This window comes from Pocillopora damicornis, chromosome 3 (genome assembly GCF_964200805.1).
Source record: "Pocillopora damicornis chromosome 3, jaPocDami1.2, whole genome shotgun sequence".
NCBI classification, from domain to species: Eukaryota; Metazoa; Cnidaria; class Anthozoa; order Scleractinia; family Pocilloporidae; genus Pocillopora; species Pocillopora damicornis.
This window is the reverse complement of record NC_142672.1, coordinates 32,177,088-32,198,425: the sequence shown is the minus strand read 5'-3', so window position 1 is coordinate 32,198,425 and position 21,338 is coordinate 32,177,088. Positions and strand designations below refer to the sequence as shown.

Here is a 21,338-nt window from a genome sequence, read left to right as displayed (position 1 = left end):
TTTTTCAGACTGAACGAGAAAAGCTTGGAGAAGTGAACCTGTTCTTGGGCTACAATTATTACAAGTCGTTAGTACTTTTGATTAGAGCTGTTTTGGTCTAGTTCCGCCGAGGAACTGTATACATATATATCATTTCATACAAAATTTTGTCGTACATCTTTTAATTGATTACAGATAAAGTTTCAACCTCCAGTCAAATTTTTGAAACAGCCGAATTCTGTCGACAACTACAGCTGACTTCTACAGTTAATAGCGGAAGAGCCTCGTTAAAGTTCCCATCTCTTGTAAAATTCAACCTAATGTTTTTAACTCTTCATTTGCAGTCTTAGATAATCTTTTCAGCCCTGAAGCTTGTTCCTTGTTTTTATTCTTGTCTCGTTATTGTCTTTTTACTCTGGAAATGGTTTGTGTTAGGGTTTTCCTCCATGCAAGGAAGTTTTTCGAAGTCCTTCAAACGATTCTCAAATGATAGCTGTGATGATTCAACACAAAGGTTCACTTCTAAGTTTAGCTTCGTTGTCTCATTCGAAAACTTTCTTCGCTAAGGAATTGGTCACCAATGACTTTGCCACCTTGCGCTTCCGTGGCTTCTAACGTTAGCGTAATGAAAGAAAGAGCAATATTTAAATAATTTATTATTTCATGACACGGTTTAATCAAGCGGATGAGAAATGTCCTGGAGAGGCTCCAAAAGTTATAATTGGTGTTTGAATAAAGTTTGTCTGAAGATCAGGTCGCTGAAATCGACGTCAGTAAATGTCGCTGACAACCGCCACTTTTCAGGTTTTACTATCTACTCTCAAGGTCTAATACCAATTGTTAGGTGCATTATTCAGCGGCTAAATCCAAGTTAACTCTTAGTGTATGGAATGTAACGGCTGGATCGCCAAATGAAAAACAAACATATCTAACTAACAACCAAACTTTGATATAACCAAATTTTTTCACTCGTTCATTCAAGCAGTACTATCTCCGAAAAACAATAATAATAACAAAAAAAAAACAAACAAAGGGAAGCTTCTAGGGCACGACTACTGACTAAAGTTATTTTCTCTCCCTCTCTTCCTAGTTTCTTCCCTAGAGAAGACATGAGCTGGTGTCAAATAATTAACCGCTTGAGACTTATCTGCAGCTTAGTAATTACAGCGAGAACTCGAAGTACATTTTTAACTTCTCTACTGTTCGCCAACTGAAACTCTTCCGGTACATGAATTGTTTTCCAGTCTCCTTGGCAATTTTAGTAAGCGGAGTTTTACCGCAGACCTCTGTGTAATAACTCTGTACCACAAAATTAACACAATAAAAGAAAAAAAAAAGAAAAAGAAAAATGCGTTGGAAGAAAGGGAATAACAAAAAAAGGCTGGTTGCAGAGAATCCAAAAGCTTAAAGTTTTATTTGTGTATGTTCATTGCCAAACTTCTTTCAACAATTATATCATTGTTAATTATCTTGAATAACAGAGCTCATGCTAACTCGTTCTAACAGCCTTGCGGTTCTTAAAAGCGTTGAATTGAAAATCCAAGAAAGAATTTAATAATCCCACTAATGTTACCCCTAGGAGCTTTTTTGAAGAATTTACATACAACCAAGCTCGTTCATGCAGAACTGCTATACTTGCATAATTACTTGTGTGAGAAGACAGGAAATGAAAAACAGCCGATTCTCTGCATTACAAGTCACACATACTTGAGAGTTTTTGAAGCTTCGAGGAAGGAGATCAAGTTTCACCCCATTGCGTACCTTCACCGTAATGAAGCCAGACTGCAAATAACAAATGAGACAATCGCTGTAAAATAACAAACCTTGGCAGAGTATGCATGTCTCATGTCGAGAAAAGCACTCGTGTTAACGTCGATCTAAGCAAAGACGATTTAGTTGTTGACGAAAGTCCACGATAATTTAATTTGTTGTTCGTCAGACATCATCGATGTCACACCAAGTCCAAGAGCGATGTTAAGTCTTCTGCTATTTTCCTTAGTGTCCTTTACGCCGGGAGAAATCGAAGGTACGTACCGCAAATTAAATGATGGAAATAATCACTGCATGTATGTGGTCCAGCTTTACGTGCTGAATGTTAAGATATCGCAAACTTCTTCCTTCAAGAAATCCTTTTATTAGTCTTATCTCATTTCAATACTGGCAAACCGTACATCTATTCAGTACTTAAGATTTTTCTATGGAATATCCAGATTAATTGGCGTATTTTACATCTGTATACTTTGTATACAATTGAGAAAGATCAAGCGCATACCAAATGCAAGATGAGCTATTTATTGCGCAGTCTTTTATGGCTATTGTATTCACTGCGGCACATAAACTTGAAAGGAATACAAGCGTAGATGTTCGATGTACAAGCAATGTTTTAATACAAATGTGATTCATTTCCTGCTGCCAGCATTGCCAGCGGCTTGAAAATCATTAACGTGTCGTAGACAGTTCCATGGCGATACGAAATAATTTTGTCATCACTGCGGCGGCAGAGCGGAAGCCTAAGAAGTTAATATCGATGGCCATGAACTCTTAAATAGTTGGGAGATCACATTTAAAAGCACTTTTAACCGAAAGACAAGCCGCAAGAATTATTTCTTTTGGTTTTACCTTTCAGTTTCCTGTCAGTAATGTGAAAATATTTGCATTTTATGTTTATTATTTTATCTGTTCAAATGGACAAAAAGTGAGCAAAAACAGATTTTGAAGTGACTTCTGCTGTTCGTGTTTGCGTCAAACTTGATCCTAAACCTTTTAAAATAGCTTCCTAAAATTAGATCTGATCTGTTTTATTTTAGCTTGAGATTTTGGAGCAATTGAAAAGCTAATAATTCAATTTTTACACGGACCGCAGAACACTGTTAAGTGTCATGACGTAAAAGAATGTTAAAGTCAAACAAAGACTGACGTATGAGCAGCAGTCTCACTGCTGTCTTGCTAATCGTGTCAGCAAAGATGAATGCTTCATATGTCTGACCTCATGTTTATGGTGTGCATTATGTTTTTCATGCAATTTGTCGCTTCTTTTGCAAGGTTGGATTCGTTCGAGGATGACTAACTAACAGCTTTTTGATGAGGTGACAAAACCAAAATTGAAAAGATTGATTAAGGACAGGGGAAGGTTGAAACAGATTGTGAACTATCCTCCTTAAAAATAAAGCTTATAAATTGTTTGAAGACATGTTGCTTTATTCACTCCTATTTCAACTTTCAAAAAAATTGTCACACTACTGGCGCTGTCTTTGCGTTGCTCTGAGTGTAATGGAAGTCGGTTTCACTTTATGCGGGTAGTATCGTTCTGACTGGGTATAAAAGTAATTAAAAAATAGGATGAAAACATCTTTCACTTCATGCAGGAAGCATCACATTGACTGCGTATAAAAATAATATAAATATAGGATGAAAATATCTTTCTATTTACGTTTTCAGGAAACTGCACTATATAAAACCAAGAAATTGACAGAACCCATCGATCGTTGATCGAATTCAATCTCAACAATTCCATTCTTTTCCGTTTCAAGTTTGCAGGTCGCACCAAAAGGTTTCGTTAATTTCACCCCTTGCTTTAGATTTTAGAACAACCCTCACTTAGCTTGTGCTCATGATAATTCTGCTTTTAGGTACTTGAAATCAGATGGAGGAGTTGAAAACAAGGAGAAACTCACTTTTGATGAAATGATTATTTTTCTAAATTCCAGCTAGGTCAATTGCCCCTGAACAATATTATCATTTATTTCTTTTCGGAAGGAAATCTTTCTTTAACTCTCCCTACAGTAGTTCTATATTGAAGTTATTTAAGTCACTGAAACTGGCAAAATAGTATCTGATTAAACATGTACAAAAGGTTCTCTGAAACTGCCTGAAAGTCAAGAGATAATATTTTTCTTTTGGGTGAATGACGCTGAGATTACTTTTCTATTTATTTTCAGGTGTTTACTTTCAAGCACAATTTTATCAATCCACATTAAATGAAACTAGCCCTCAAGGTAATAATATTCTTCCTATGACACTTTGTTCATGGAGTGCCCTAAAAGTCAAAACCAAAGTAATTACAACAACCAATCAGAATAAAGGTATGGATATCACAAGGAACCAATAAAGAGCCATTGTATAAAGATTATTGCATGATTGTTTATAAACTGGCTTCTTATTGGCTCCTTGTGACATCTACCTAACTTTGCGTTTGGTTGTACTTTTATTTGTTATTGATGATGAGTATAGTGCGTAGCATGCGCACGTTATAAAAACAAACTCGGGCAATCACGGATTTATTGGCGACTTTTAAAGAATGTCCGACCAAACTACGGTATTTTACCTATATGGTCTACTCCATTATGTAATGTTTTCAAATGTGTAGTACAGGTTTGTTAGAATTGCGTTTTTTTTTTGTGATCGGGTGGTTCAGTAAGACAGTTGCGCTTCTGATGAAAAGGGACTTAGGAGTGGTGGTTATTGGACACTGTGCCAGTAATATGATTGCCTTATTTTTCTCCTGTCTTAATGGCGATTGCAGCGATAATTTTGAAAACTGTGTCTGATGAACTCGCTATGTCCTTAGCGGCCGTGCTTACGTAGAGAAATACACCATGATGACCCAACGGGAGTTAGACTGGACAAGCGAACTCTGTGTCATAGTGTAGTGTGTCTCTTAGCCATCGAATCGACCCGGGGTCTATGATAACATTTAGCAATAAACTTGTCAGACTATTTTGTGATTTCGACTAATGTTGTTTGTAGGCACTTTCGTCACAAGAGTGCAAGCTATTGCTGTGGTGCAGAATCGCGATCCAATCATTTATTCCCTAAGAGATGACAAAGGGTGGTTTCAAATAAACAACTCGAGCGGTGTAATTACTACTGCAAGGACTCTAGACAGAGAGGTAGGTGTAGTACACAAGGTCCCTTGGCGGTTTTAGGACCTGTTTGGGATACCAGCAGGCCTAGGTTTGGTAAATGATGATAAAATTGATGACGGTTCTCACAGCCTAGAGCCTTCTGAGACTGCAAGGACTTATCACAGCATCGTTTAATGCTGCGTAGAATCCATTTACTTCGTACCGTGTTGCATCATGGTTGTACCACCGAGCATGAATTGCGGGCGTTAGCGACTACATCATTCTATTTCATCGACAGCAGTGAGGGTTTGATAAACTCCAGCTGAAGACTTAAAACATGTTAATTACCATGGCTAATAGTTAAGTTAGGAGAGTATACCACGTTATGACTCTTTAGTATCGCAAGCCTCACAACGTTTTTTCCTTTTTTCGTTTTCATCTTTCTATTTCATTACAGAAATTTATTATTCCCAAGAGATTATAATCTACAGTTTGAAATCTATTGTTATACCATATTGATAATTATTTCATGACTTTTTTTCTCTCCACTGTGTACAGGTACGTTAATTATCTATTTCGTCTCCTTATGTGTTTTATATTATTGTTGATGTTTCCATAGGGAACGGGAAGTGCTCTGAATTTAAAAGCTGTGGCTCAAAAAACAGGAGAACAAGAGGTAAGAGATAATTAAATGAATACGAAACCATGAGTGATTCAGATTTAGACTATGGAAAAAGACATAGAAAAGATTTTGGGGAAAGTTGTAGAAATTTCAAGAAGAGAGAATAATTTTGAATATATTTTCCCACATGGAGTCCCGACTTTGTATTAGCTTTTTGTCCTCTACAAGTCATCCACATAAGATTTGCATCCAAATAATACAACTAAAAACAGCGGAATCGAAATATTTAATTACACATATGCCTAAAGTTAAATGGCACAGCAGCCCGCAAGTAATGAAACGGACATTTAAAGCGACATCATGGATTAAATATATTTTATAAAGGTAATTTTAACTCTATTAGCCTGGCCAAGCATCTGTCCCGTATTCAAAGGTTTTTCTGCAATTGAAAATTTGTCGGTAGCTGAAGTGTTATAAGTCCCTGAGAGTACACCACCAGTTTGGGTTGGGAAGTGTACTAAGAGTTAATGAAGAGAAAGCAAATTTAACCTTCTGAAAAAAACTTATCTTAAACAATCTATTACACAGCTGATGTGCAGACAACACAGTTATTGTGTTCTTTTGATCCTTATGACAGGCTGAAGTTCATATTTTGTGCACAGTTCTGGACATTAATGATAACTATCCTCAGTTTGAAAACCTGCCCTATCGGCTCAACATACCTGAGGTACGAGCAAGATGACTGTTGAAGATGTTTTGCCAATAAAAGAAATGATAATTTTTGACGACAATAAGCATAATAATAACCACAATGACGAATATGACAACGCCACCATCAAAGAAAAAAAACGTTACAATAACGATAACGATGATTATGACAAAGCTGACGATGAAGATGAAGATGAGGATGACGATAATATCAACAAAACCTACCATAAACCAAATGTCAGTCACACACTTAGGTAGTATCCACCTGCTCAAATTTCTCTTTACGTCCATAGGGTGTCTTAGCGGTTACTGAGGGGAGATGTGATATTCTTTCTTTTGTTTACACAATTTTTTTTTACTCAGGATACGAAAGTTGGGGAGGAGATTTTGCGTCTCTCAGCTTCTGATAAAGACAGCTCAGATCATTATAACAATGCCGTTTTCTTCAGGATTGTGGATGGAAACACGGTTAACATTAGTAGCATATCTTGTTCATATCTATTCCAGTAACCATTTTGGAGGAGGATCTCGTATAATTTTTCCCTGTTTTGTTTTAATATGGGTTGGTCCTCACATAGTTAAGTGTTAAGACGTTTTAGCTATATACGTCTCCAGTAAAAGGAAAATCTTCCCCAAAGTTCTAAGGAAAAAGAAGTTAAGATTATTACAACATTTTGATCAGGAAAATATATTTCAAAAGTATAATTGCTCTCGGCAAAAGAAGGGCTTTGAAAATGATTTAAAAAATAATTAGTGTATCATTTTATCCCTGATTTTGGTTTCAGGATGCAATTTTTAGAATTGATGGTAGCACGGGAAGGATAACCTTAGACAAACCTCTTGATTTCGAAGGGTCCACACGGCAATATGATTTAAACGTGACGGCAACGGTAAGAAAAACCTGCTTTGTTTAACAATCAAGAGCTTTTTTGGTTGGTGATCATTTTCTTTCTTCTCGTGACCTAAAAATGAGATTCAAGGGTGATATTATAAGGAGACTTAAGATGCAGGTCTCTCTTAGGGGTAAAAGGGTTAATAATATTTGATATGACTATTCAAGTACTCTATCACAAATCTTCCGTGTGATTGGCTAGGCTGCTCACCATCTATTCCATTATAGGTAGCTGATTGTAGATTGATAATATTTGATATGATTATTCAAGTACACTATCACAAAGTCTTCCATGTGATTAGCTACGCTGCTCAACATCTATTCTATAATAGATAGCTGAAAATAGAATATTTGATATGATTCTTCAAATACTCTATCACAGTCTTCCATGTGATCAGCCATGCTGCTCACCATCTATTCCATGATAAGTGGCTGACAGTAGATTGATCATATTAGATTTTATTTTATTATTCAAGTACTCTATCACAAAGACTTCCATGTAATCAGCTACACTGCTCACCATCTATTCCATGATAGATAGCTGATAGTAGGTTGATAATATCTGATACGATTATTCAAGTACTCTATTAAAAACCTTCCATGTGATTAGCTAGGCTGCTCACCATCTATTCCATTACAGATAGCTGAAAGTAGATTGATAATATTTGAAATGATTATTCAAGTATTCTATTATAAAGTCTTATTAAAGCTACGCTGCTCACCAGATCAGCTACGCTGCTCACCATCTATTCCATGATAGATGGCAGAAAGTAGATTGATTATATTTTATATTTTATTTTATTATTCAAGTACTCTATCACAAAGTCTTCCATGTGATCAGCTATGCTGCTCACCATCTATTCCATGATAGATGGCTGATAGTATATTGAGTAGTCTAACAGTCTGCTGTGGAAACATAAATACTTGGAAAATAAGGATATAAATAGGTCCTTTTTTCTTCTTCGAACGGCTTGTAAATTTATTTGAAAACAGTTCAATTATTTTAACACTAATTCAAGGTCTGATAAATGATTCGGGCCTCTTCCTTGCCAACCTTTGCGCGATAGAAACCTCGAGTTTTAATCTAATTGTTAATCATCATTGTGCCTCGCTACAATGGACACCTGCATTGCTTCATGAAAATATTGAAACGGTGACATTGCGTTACCTAAAAAGCTGTTTGACATATTTTAGGATCAATATGGTGCACTTACGGGCAATCAAAACTGGACGGTGGTTAACATAGGAGTGACCGATGCAGACGACCTTCCTGCGGCGTTTTCCCATTATTTATATAAAGTACTGATTGACGTCGATACACCACAGGTGAGAATTATAAAGAGGCCTGCTCTTTACTACAAGGGTGTGGTCAGGGGAGCTCTAAGGATATAAATGAACCGCCGTTTTGGTTACAAAATTCGATACTTTGTAATTATGATAAACCAACCTAACATGCACCCAGCACCCAAACGTCAGGAATACTCTAGTGGAGTCCTCCCCTTTCCCCACGTACAAGCTTCGCTTTTTATGAAAGTATACCACAACCCTCCAAAGTCGCGATTGGTTTTGGTGTTCTATCCGACTGCGAATTTTCTAACCTCCCCCATAATACTAGCGACCCACAATAAACTGTGACTTGATAAACCTTCTAAACTTTTATATCGCGTTGTAGTTTGTCCCCTAGAGTGTTACTTTTTGGCCGTAATAATATTTACTTTTCTATATGGGGCAAAAGGAGGTACAAACTAAAAATTTTTCATGACGCTTCTCAAAGTTAAACTTATTACAACAGTTAGTCTTACGGAAGTAAAGTCAACTAAACCTAAACAAAAGAAGTGAATAAGAGGTATTGTATCTCACTAAGTGCAAAACGCGCAAGTCAAACCCGTGCAACCTTAAATAGTTAATTAGTCTCACCGTTATTTTTCTTTTGTTCAAACGCAGGGAAGTGAAATAATCAGAGTACACGCTGAAGACCAGGATTCTTTAAAGGCTTCAGTGTCATACGTCATATACCCAGGTTAGTGTCTCAGTTATTACAGATAAAACTGGCTAAAAGTTGACGATTCGAGCGTTAGCCCATCGCCTTTCGCTCTGACGAAGGGCTAACGCTCGAAACGTCAGCCGTGAAACTCTTTGCGCTGGCCAATTTACATTATCAACTCAGTTGATAAAACCAGAATATCTTGTAACACCCCCCCCACCGACGCGGCACCACAGTTTCTTCAGAAACTTACCCCATTCTCTCAGCTATAGTCTACCGATCTGTCAGGGAAATGGCGGGTGAGGGGGAAGGGTGGGGAGGGGGGGGGGGGCATGTGATCGATATGATTAGAATCCCATCCAAGTAGGAGCAGTAGCTAGATTGTTTCCAATAATTTTTTCCATCACAATCAGTCACGAGCTCTTGCACCAAGCGTCGACAGAAGTCTCTGAGAGTTACCAATGATTAAAGGAGCTTTGTGCGATGCCTTATATAAAAAGTGCAGCCTTAAGGGTAGACCATTTCTTGATACGCCAGCCGCTTAATGTTATGGAAATTGAGATAGCCTATAGTTTTTGAGCAGTTTTGCCGTCTTTTTACGAGTGTAAGACTTTTTCCTGGACAGCATAGTTTCCTTTTAAACCCTTAGTGGTTCTTATTGCGTTTGACAGACGTCCCCTTGTAAACGAGCAGGTCGCCCGCCTTTAGCTGAAAAGGTCTTTTATAGACAAACATATCTTTGAGTTTCATTGTTTCATATTGCAGCCAGTGACCCGGAGGAATCATTTAAGATCAATAACGCCACAGGAATAATAACAGTAAACCGAAATCTTACTCGAAAGTCGTATCCTATTATAGTGACGGTAAGTTCCTTCAACTTTAATCCATATAATCACTGTGCGATACCGGCCGTATCACAACCCAAAACGTTGCGCAGAAATAGAAAAGAGAGGACGCCTGAAGACAAGACTAGGGCACGTAAACATTCTCGGCAGCTGTAGAGTAAAGGCCCAATTGGTTTCAGGAGATTAAATGCTGCATCGATTGTTTTTTTTATTATTAATTTTTTTTTTCAGGCGAAATCAACTAACCAGCCTGTTGCGTTTGCACTGGTTATGATAAATGTCGGTTCAATGCCCAATCGAACATTTGTGGCATCAGTGATAGAAAATGAAGCAAACATCACGGTGTTTGACTTGATGGTATGTGGATATCTGAATTAAGAAAAGCACTCTTGTGAATAAAAGGTTGCATTTCACCTGATAATAATATCGTGTTTAGCAACAATTATCATTATTATGATGCTCACCATAATAATTGCTATCAAGCCATGATTGTTCTATCTAGAGGCATTTCTCTCCTTAAGGAACAGTACTGAGTATATTAGCAAGCATACTACGTTACACTGTCAAAAATTAGTGATAGGCATGACATTATCTGTTATTTTTCCTTAATTTCCCCTCCATTCACTCGTAGAACTTGGAGAAATATTTCAATATATCATCTCCCGAATTCCTAATCCACCGAGGCAACGAAGATGGCAATTTTTTTGTTAATGAAACTTCGAAGGAACTGCGAGTTGGCACTCGAGTCCTGGATAGAGAACAACGTGAGAAGTACACATTGATCGTGGAGCTTCTAAAGGATGGAAGAAACAAAGGCTTCGCAATGGTTAGACCGCATATTATCATTGTTGTGTTCAATATCTGTTTTCAACCCTTTACTTTCCGGAATGAACAACTCGTAATTTCTTCTAACAACATTGATGAATTGAGAAGACAGGTGATGAACATGAAGAAAGACACCAACTGAGGGTTGGATGTTCTTTTATTTGACAATTTTTTCGTACTGAACAATTTTTGAAAAGTGGCGCGGGAAGTAAGGAGAAACATTACTATGATCTAGTGCCCAATTGAAGGATTTCCACTTATTTCAGTGCCAATTCAGCTTCAGCATCGCTGCATTTCTCAAAAATTTCGAAAATTTTCATTTATCAAGAGGCTAATTCTCTGGAACAAATTAAAATTAGTTTGAAATTGAACACTGGGGTAACGCAACAGATCAAGTTGACTGGTAGGTTTAATGCATAACATCGCCTTACGTATATTTCATATATCTTGGGCCCAAATCGCAGGTTCTCCATATCTTCCTCGCTTATCGTCCCTTAATTCTGCATTATTTTCACTACTAAGATAAACATAAACGTGGTTGATGTAAACGACAACACTCCTAAGTTTGAAAACCCAAGATTGGTAAGTGTACCAGAAACCACACCCGAGGGAACTGTTGTCCTCACAGTAACAGCCGTAGACAGAGACGCAGGGCTTAATGGTTCTGTGGTGTACAACATCATAGCAGGAAATGAACAAGGTACTTATGGCTAGACAAATAAATTTAGACTTTGTTAAATAAAAAATATGAATTCCAAAGTCAGAAAATAACTTTCAATCGCAAGTTTGGCGCACCGTCTGTTTCTCATCTTCTTTACCATGGTCCCTCGTGTTTGCAACACATTTTTAAAACAGAGTAATGATTTCTTAAATGTCTAGTCGATGTCTCAGCTGATCTCGCCCTCAGAGTTTGCATTGTGCCCGGTCTAAAAATTTTTGTTCAAGCAAAGGTCACCGTGCTTGTCTTGCTATATTACTCATTTTAGCAACCTGGATTGTACATGCGTGCCCCTGGTGCATGCTAGTGCACGATGTCTCTTAATTTGACTTCACTGGCACGAAAATCTCTTTCTTGATTACTAGTTATGTAAGTTATGTCTTCTTTCACAGCCTATGCTTTTCCTTTCGTTCTTTTCCTAGCTTTCTTTGCTTTGAACAATAAATCTGGAGAATTGTCTTTGGTAAAACCGCTCGATTTTGAAGCCGCCGTTCAGTACGTACTGAACGTGTCAGCTTCTGATATGGGAGAGCCTCGGCGCCGTGCGTTCAGTAACGTCACTATAAACGTGACTGATGTCAATGATAACTCTCCGGTTCTTCAAGCACGGATCATTCAAGCTTCTGTTGCAGAGGTAAGTAAATTCGAAGCACACTTGACTTTGCCATGACTACAAGATTATGAATCTGCCTTTTTCGGTAGAAAGGCACGTAATGGAGAATTCATCCTTATAAAGAAGATCATCGCTTTTAAGATCCCAGCGTTTAATGTTTTTCTCTGCATGAAAGATGCAGCCACTGTATTTTGAAAGACTGAATCCATCAGTACGGTCTCTCCAGTTATCTTCATACCAGCTCAGTATCATTCAGTAGTCGCCTTATTCTGTTGCAGGGTGCTTCCTCTGGTTCATTTGTTGTTCAGTGTAATGCATCCGACGCCGACACTGCAGCAAATGCGCGGATTACTTATCAGCTTGTAGAAGGCGCGGTCAACAGGTTCTCGATTGATAACATTACAGGTGTCATAACCACATCCGGGTCGTTTGACAGGGAGACTGATCCCGAGCTGTACACGGTAAGGCTTTTATTAAGACTCAATAATTTGATACTTTATCTTCGTGTGAAAAAGAAACATCAGGTAAGCTAACTGGGTTTGTCTCCTTCAAGGAAAAAACTTGTGTGTCGAAGTTTGTTTCGTGTAGATTTTTCTATAGGTATAATCACTCTATCAGGTTTCGCACCATGCGATCAAACGCCCCCCCCTCCTCCCAGTGATACAATGATCTCAATGATTTTAGGAAACAAACTGAGCTGACATTCCTGCTCCGTAAAAGTGCAGAATGGCAAAATAATGCGATCCAGATCAGTTCTTACACGAATTTGCAAAAGTTCCCTAATTTAATTTAATTCATAGAAAATTATCTTTTGGGGTAATTAAAGCTTAAGATAACAGTTTGCCAGTGTTGAAAAACCTAAAGAGGTAACAACATATCATAGGAAATCAGAGAGGATCGTAACGTAATAACTTAAAAAAAAATAAAGCGAAAATCTGTCCATGTCGACAAACCGTCGCATATTTTCTTCACCTTTCTTTATTTCGAAGGAGTCCTTGCACTCTAAGTCGAAGTTTCTTGCATCATTATTGCTTTTACCCAACCTTTAATCAACTGAACATTTGCTTATAAGTAATAAGTAATCTACTGCCCTTAGCTCGTGGTGAACGCCCAAGACAATGGACAGCATCCCCGTTCTGATGTTGGTTTTGTTGTTGTTCATATCACCAATGTAAACGAACATTCTCCAGTCTTCGCGCCGGCATTATACGTAGGAGGTAAGATACTAGAGGAAGTGTCGTGAAAAGGCTAAGTTAGGGATAGGAAACGAGATTATAACCAAATTTTAACTAAACTGTAAAAACACTATAATGATAAAATGTGAAATGCCTAAAAACTTTTAAATAAGGGTAGATTTTGCGATAGTTACGAAGACGGCTACCTCAGTTAACGGTCAAGAGGGCATGTGTAGTTTGGGACAGAGGAGGTGTAAAAACCACCATATACACAGCCTAAAGTCTGTTTGCAAGCTTAGTTACCCAGAGAGCTCATCCCAGTTTCTGTAACATAAAGCGACCAGGAGACTAATTACTTCCCTGTATCAGATACAAGTCCTCCGGTGTTTTCCCCTCAGCATATGTAAGTTTCCTTGGTAATCCCATTCGTTTTTACTCCTAGTGGAGCAAGAGTGGAGTGTTTTTTAAGAATACAACACAATGACAACAAATGGGACTTGAACTCGAGCTCGGGTCAATAAACACCCTGTTTCCAGCCTACATTTGCTCTCATTTCTTTTTTAATACAAACACCTTGTTCACTTTGTCCTAGAGCTTCGCGCTCTCCCGAAGTGCTTTTACATTTCCATAACCCTGCCTAGCTGGGGGAGGTTGGTCTAGGTCCCAGGCCCCAACAGGTCCAGTAAATAACCTTTTCACCACACTCTCTTAACTGTAAAGAGTATTAAAGATAAGAAAAGGACAAAAAATTGTTGTTTTCTCCTTGAAAAGGTATCCGTAGCTTATTTATTTTTTCAATTTTTCATCGTCCTTTACAAGGTGTGTACAAAGATACGACTTACTATTCGCTAGTGACGACTGTTAAGGTACGTGTTATTGGATAAAGTCCTTTGCCTTTCTAAATTGCTCTGTGAAGATGTTCCCAGTGTTTTACTATAAACCAGGAAATAACTCCATTTGATAACTTGATAACCAGGTAACAATCCCCAGAGATGTTCTTATCTGTTTGTCTGTTTGTTTTTTTTTTTAAGTACTTAATCCTGTTTAGTTGGGAAAGAAGAATCTCTAAAGTTTTTGGATCATTTTGCAAATTTCTTAGGACTTAACGACCCAAAGAAATAAAATTTTGAAAACCCACTCTCGACCTGACTTCTGTTCTCTCGAAGCGAAATTTTTACCAAACCTATAGGGGTTGAAAATCGTGTCGATGGTAGGGTATATAGACAGAGGGAAACAAGAAACTGAAAGGGAACAGGGATGGTCGTGGATAGAGAAGATTAGTAGACATTGACTAATTATATTTTTAGTTTTAAAATACAGTTTATGAACGAGTAATACCCTAATTTGGCAGAGAGATATTTATCAAAACTTAAAGAAGAAATGTAGTTAAGCAGAAATCAGTATGAAGCTGGGTTGTCAGCGCTTTGTGTTTGACATATTCTGTGTTCAGGCGAGCGATGCTGATTCAGATTCGCAATCCGCCATTACCTTCGAACTTGTCAATGGCAATGGGCTGGGGTTGTTTCACGTAGAGCCTGACACAGGTCACGTGAGAGTCGCAACCTCATTGGCTGGTAAAGATGGTTCAAAGTTCACTCTAGAAGTAAGTGCCTCGGACGGCCGGAAAAAGGCAGCCACCAACGCAATTGTAAATGTAAGTATGAAAAAGATGCCGTAAAGTCTTTTCGAGTTTGCGAAATATATAATTCGACGTTCTGAATGCTGGTGTCTTCGTTTCTTCACCACAGTTTTTTGTCTGAGTGCCATAATCAAAATGGCCTATCAGAAAGTAGTAAATATCAAAGGAAACCAACAAAATCATTTCTTGAGGCGCAGATTAGGATTCGACTCTGTTTGGAAAAAAGGGGGGGATCAGGTGACGCTTATTTTCTGAACCAGTTACAGAGTGAAGTACATGTAGAGTACGAACATCATTACTGATTGCTCAAGATAAGTGAATTAGCATGCCCTTCCGTAAGAGATTGAAGAATTCTTAAATCTAGCTGATTGACAGTAATGTCAAGCAGTAATTAACAGCTTCACTTGGAAATGTTTGAGATATGTTTCCAGTAGTATCTTAGTAGGTCGGTCAACTGTGTTATTAAAGGAAATGTGGACATAGTAGAGCGCCTCAAGACTTTCTTGCATATTTCTCTAGGTTTTTGTTCTCCGTGATGAAGATTCCATTGCTATAAAGGCAGGTGTAGTCCCGGAAGAGATCACGAAAAGCAGAGCGGAATTTCTTGAGTATGCGTAGTGATTTAGATCTTCAATAATTTCACAAACATAGCCGAACTAGTTAAGAATATATTTCTTGATAAACACTGATAAAAAAAATTCATCAAAAGTATTGTAGGGTAGGTGTCGTAAAAGTGGCGACAGAGAAGAGAAGCAAGAAGGTAACTGTGACAACCGCGTCACAGCCCTTTATAAGGCACCTACCAAAATTCAACACGGACAAACTGGTTTGTGGAATGAACACCAAAAGAGTGGGAGGATGGGAAGGAAATAGAGCAACCAAAGCAGCAAAATTGAACTTTAACTTAGCTTTTAAAAAAATGTAATCCCACAATTTATTAATTTTTTTAGAAAGGTTTTACCTACGTGCATAATTTTCATTGGAAAATAGAAAAGATTAGCATTACTGAAGAAGAGATCTGATATGTACCACCGATATAGTCGAGTCTTTATTGTTTCACACAATCAATATGGTCAACGTGACCTTACGTGAAAACGAAACATATGTTATCAGACTGCAAATAGGCCAACAGTTGTATTTGATTGTTTCGGGCCAACACATATATAACAGTAATACTATTACTATTCTTGGACAGAATGCTTAAATCCATAACGGGGGGAGATGCCCTTATAAAGTATCTCCAGCAAGAAGATGGTGAAAACGCGTAAGTATCACCTGATCACTAATCCGCTTGGTTATATTTACTGTTCACCCATGTCTATGGATTCCCATTTTTCTCAAAACAAACCGGCAAGACATCCTTAAAGGAATAGGGAAATCTTACTGATAACTTTGAAAACGAAATTGGTTCAGCTCTGAACTGATAGCCCGCGTCTTTCGTTGACAAGGAAGTTAATAAACTGTTGTGTTACCAGTTATTTTATTGACTCAAAAATTGTCCTTAGCTCTTATAATGCTCAATTTGCGAGCTTTGTTGTTATCCGTTTTTGACACTACTGAAAAGCCCATTACGGTCTCCAAATGCAAGAATCATTTTTTAGAACTTAACTAACAGTCACAAATGTCCGTAGAAGCTAATAATCAGTGTGTATTTTAACGCTATAGGACTCTTGTGACTTTCAACGTGGTGAGAGGTGACGAGGTAATGTCGGGATTTGATATTACAAGGTTAGTGCTATAAATTGGTTAAATTTTCAAATAAATAATCTTCAGGTGCAAGTCACTTATCGAGTCTAAGGGCGTTACTTCCCTGAAAGGCGGGAAAACCGGTACGATTTTTTCACTCGTGAAAAAAACCGTATCAGGCTTCTGATTAGTCATACGACATCTTTTACTGGTGAGAAAAAATTGTACAACCAGTGGGATTACTTCTCATCAAAGACAGACGACTTGTATTCATTGAATTTGCACTGGACAAATCTCAGTCCTTGCATGACGAGTTCATTTTCATTTTGGTAAAGTTTAAAACATTTTAATTCCTCTTTTTGATAAACTTACCTAGATGTGGTATGTTGTAAATTCTATTTAGTGGAAGTCAATCAGTTTACAGGAAAGCCGTCTTAATGTTCAACAATATTACGCCCAACCAATTCATCGTGCTCAAAGATCTCGTTCCTATCGAAATCCAGCCGGCGGCGCCAGTGAATTGTTTATAATGTCATAAATTTCAGCTTATATCATAGCTCCCTTCGCAATGTTGCTGACACATTAAACTTGTTACCCGCGAACAGCTGTATCGTGTAACGTCTTACAATATTTTTTCCCTTTTTAGGGCTTTGTCAGACAACGAAGAAGCTTTAAAAACCACATATAAAAAGTTCAATATATTATGGTACCGGCCCCCAGGTGGACCTCCCTCAACAGAGGCTCGTCAGGGTACTGAGGAGGAGTTATCTGCCGTGGTCGGAGCCATGATCTGCCTTGGTGTCATTATTGGTGTAGGAGCGATAATTTTGATAAATATATTGATCATGTGAGTGAATCTCAGAGCGATAATTATGATGATTATACTGAGTGAATCTCAGAGCAATATACAGATAATACGAGCATGAAAAAGGCACCTGTATGAATGGCTTCAAGTTCGTGTTTCAGATAATCTTGTGGCTGAAATTGGTGCTATCGCCATAATCGTTACATACTATAATCGGTGAATTACCTCACTCTTACTAAGAGTAGGGTCTAACAAGTTTAATGTAGGAATTTCTTGGGCTGTTCTGATTGTGCTTGAATGGAAATTCATTCCTTTTCATGTTTGTTTTAGGAGAAAAAGAAATGGTCAGAGTCCGTTCAAGAAAAAGAGACAAACAAGAGTGACGTTCAATGACAAACCTTTCTTGTAAGTGACATGAAACATTCACGAGTTTTCTCTCGGTAGAAAACTTGTCAAACTTTCCTTATACCAGACATGGTTTGATGCTACTCCGGTTTAAAGATTTAATGAATGTAACCGAGAAGTTAAAAATTCATAGACCCTGAGTCTATGAATTGTTACTTCTCGGTTAACATTCATTCTTTAAACCAGAGTAGCATCAAACCATGTCTGATTGTCCACCTAGTTGCCTTGTGGACTTTAGTATGTTTCCTTATGCCATTTCTACCATTTCAACTTTAATGGCTATTAAAGGATGCGCACATCATCCCTGACATTCCGGCCTACATTACGTACTACACAACAACATGACCATTCACTTTTGGTTTAAAATAATTTACCTCGAAGATTATTTGAAGAATGTCAAATTTAGTATCTTTCAGTTGAGTGGAATGTGCTTGAGGTCTCGATAGGCGAATATTCTTGTATCTGCAAGTGTGACCTCTGAGCTTAGATTATGATTCACTATTCAGTTACATTCATAAAGAATGGCCTTATAAGCGCCACGAGCTTACGGATATGGCGCTATAGAAATCCTTATTATTATTATTATTATTATTATTATTAATTAATTAATAGAGAGTCATGCTGTTCTGTCGGCATATTTTAGTTAACTAGCCTTATTTCTCCTTACCTCAGCATTGAACCTGTTCAGACTGCTGTGACATCAAACCACGTGGAATCCGCACAGGTAACATCTCCCATTATTCAGTCTCAGCTTCCTGCGTACTAGTAGTGCTACAATATAAAATGACAAATAACTGCTGCTAAAAACTCTTACTCAACTGTTTAGATGATGTTCCATTTTTTTTTCAAGAAATTTTTATTCCCAAACATCCTATATTATTAGAGAAAGGCAATTGAAATCATTTAAAGTTTTCGCACTGTGGATTGTAGATAGTTAGTTACCAGCATAAACTGGTACCTGAATAAAACTAATTTTGTTATAACTTCTAGAAATAGTTTTCTGACCAGCAACAGACAAAAATTTATCACAAAATATTTTTGTTCCTGACTTTCAGAGCATTTTCATACATAAAGGACACCAGAAAAAAAGTTTCAATCATATAAAAACTGGACTTACAGAAAACGATTTTCATTTAACCTCTTATAGCATTGCATGCCAGTTATGATTAAGCCATAATTATAGAACCCCACCACATTTTATGATGCAGACTGTGATTTTAATCATTTAAACCTCTCAATCAGTGCTAATCTGTAGATATGATCAATAGATGTTTTTCGTTTATAAATACTAGACAATCGATTACGTCGGAACAGCCTGTTTACTTTATCAAACTTTTACAGAATGGTCCAACATCTAATGATGTTCGTGCTCACATGGTGTGCTATCAGGCAGACATAAAATACGACTTCACCATGTTATAAAATGTAACTATAAAAATGAAAGTATTTAAAAAATATTTCTAAATTATAATACGCAGTAAACTATTATTTAACAATTATTCGCCTCTGGCTCAGTGATTACTGTTGAATAATCCCCGAGAGGAAGTCAAGGGAATTATTCAACAATATTCACTGGGCTTGAGGCGAATAATCTTTTTAGCATAATTGCTCTAGTGCTTTCGAATTCTGTTGTAAATATTCGTTTTGATGCTGAAACCATTTAGTTTCAATTGTTTCGATTACTCGAGATAAACAGCCACCTTCCACTCGAATTTCACAGGTTCATTTAATTCAATCAGCAAATTTCATATCTTTCTTTGAAAAGTGTTACTCAGAATTGAATTTTCGTTATCGTATTCATCAGTACCTCGGCAACACTGACAAAACGCGAGGTAGCCATTTCTTACTTTGGCGCTCCTGCTTTAATCACCTCGCGCGAGGTTATAGAAGTAACCCTTTGAAATATATAGATATTTAATTCGTAAACATATCATGTCCCAGGCTCCTGGAGTTTATCTCTTTTTCGTTTCTATTTGTGGCCTTGACGCCCTGATGACTTCACAGTAAATAATGACTTACTGAATAATCAACACGCCAGGTGCAAGTCATTTAACTCGCTATATCCTTTCATTTTCATAGGAAGCTCAAGAGGTTATAGTCCATATACCAGCCGAGGATGACAACAGTTCTGAAGGCAGTGATGACGGTTCTCGTGGCGAAATGAGCTTTTTAAATTTCGGCTACGGTTCGCAACTGGCAGCCATGAGGGAGGAAGATCCGGACGAATATGTTGAAATAGATCATAACGCGTTCTTCCCCCCTCCGCCTAAAGGCCCGCCGCCGAAGCCACCGGATTCTGACGAGGAAGACTCCGAAGATGCCGACAGCATCTCGATGGGATCACGAAGTGATTATGAAAATGAGTACTCGGGAAAGTACAACCCAGATGACGTAGCAGATGTCAATGAGACCGTGTTAAGCCATTCTCCATCGGACTCTACTACAGGAAGCACAGACCAGTTAGTTACTGGTTATCCAAAGGTTACGTTTCCTAGTGGTAGGTTTTTGCAAAGTTTTTCGCTGAACGAAGCGACGACTGAGTTGTAGGAAAACTACACTGAGCCGGACAGTTTGATGATGTTTTTTTAGACATAATACAGAGAAAACCAACATGTGCATTCAAATAACATGAAATATTAGGTTGTTCATTAGGAAAGGAACAATGCAATCCAAATTTGATCGTTTTAGCTCAACAAATTGGTGTTATTCCGCATTTCATAATAATTTTTAAGATTCTAGGGTAATTACTTTTTTCTTCGGTCCCCTAATTTCAATAAAATGCACCGTGTTTAGTCTCATTTTTTTTATTCTAGCTTTTGAGTTTTAAAAAACTTAATCTTCCGTGTTTGAAAATATAGAATTTTTGACTTAGGAATCTTTTAACGGTGTATATTTCTGAGAATTTCGATCATGTATTTTGATCGCTAATTGGTATACGTTTAATTGGAATTCTTTAGTTTCATGGTGAGTTTAATTATGCACTTTGAAGGCAATCTAGAAAGATTATCATATATAATTCTTGTGACGAAAATTTATTTTTTGACAGTTAAATATTAGTATCAATGAAAAAAATATTTTTTCAAAGGTGAAATAACCAACTGATTCAACACCGGTGTTGAACATAATTCCTAATCATAGGATAAACTGTTCACAATAAAAAGGAAGCAACAACACTTTGTGCTTGTTTCATCATTTTAATGGTTAAGAATACTAGGATTGTGAGAACAGGGGCCCTGTTCTTGTGTATTATAAAAATCAGAAGACTTGACTACCTTTGAAACCTTTTGCAGTATTTGCCATTAAAAGGGTAGGAGGGAGGGATGGGGAACGGGGAGGAATGAACCGAAGGTTTAATGAGCTGAACAATGCCTCGCCATATGAGGTAGCAAACTTCGATCAACGAAAGGTTCTCAACTTTTCTGTTCCCAAATTCTCGGTATTAAATCCCTTCAATTATTTTAGGCAGAAAGGTTTTGAAACATGGAACCCATTTCTCATTTTAAGGTCCTGCTGGTTAAGAGATTTGACGGGCTCTGGGGACGGGAATGCTGTCATTAGCGCCAAGAGTTACTTACGACTCGAAGCTTTTTGGATAACT

At 37.6% G+C, this 21,338-nt stretch overlaps 1 protein-coding gene across 1 annotated transcript; it reads left to right on the top strand.

The window, feature by feature from the left end:
- The first annotated feature begins 1,579 nt into the window (after positions 1–1,579).
- Positions 1,580–20,913, top strand: LOC113666025 (cadherin EGF LAG seven-pass G-type receptor 2-like). The gene is made up of 25 exons (XM_027181770.2): positions 1,580–2,005; positions 3,918–3,974; positions 4,726–4,868; positions 5,443–5,499; positions 6,083–6,172; positions 6,517–6,621; positions 6,939–7,043; positions 8,240–8,371; positions 8,990–9,065; positions 9,795–9,892; positions 10,106–10,231; positions 10,506–10,700; positions 11,222–11,399; positions 11,840–12,051; positions 12,309–12,491; positions 13,127–13,247; positions 14,025–14,071; positions 14,656–14,859; positions 15,364–15,452; positions 16,040–16,108; positions 16,510–16,572; positions 17,177–17,377; positions 17,666–17,740; positions 18,413–18,464; positions 19,820–20,913. The coding sequence occupies exons 1-25, from the start codon at positions 1,951–1,953 to the stop codon at positions 20,285–20,287; spliced, it is 3,201 nt and encodes a 1,066-aa protein (XP_027037571.2). The 5' UTR covers positions 1,580–1,950; the 3' UTR covers positions 20,288–20,913.
- Positions 20,914–21,338: the final 425 nt, after the last annotated feature.

What these genes read in the sequence shown, in the direction of transcription:
- LOC113666025 (XM_027181770.2), top strand. Translation starts at nt 1,951, where the DNA reads ATGTTAAGTCTTCTGCTATTTTCCTTAGTGTCCTTTACGCCGGGAGAA. An exon ending in CTGATCCCGAGCTGTACACG is followed by an intron (nt 12,492 to 13,126) that starts GTAAGGCTTTTA and finishes TACTGCCCTTAG; the next exon opens with CTCGTGGTGAACGCCCAAGA. An exon ending in TTCAATGACAAACCTTTCTT is followed by an intron (nt 17,741 to 18,412) that starts GTAAGTGACATG and finishes TCCTTACCTCAG; the next exon opens with CATTGAACCTGTTCAGACTG.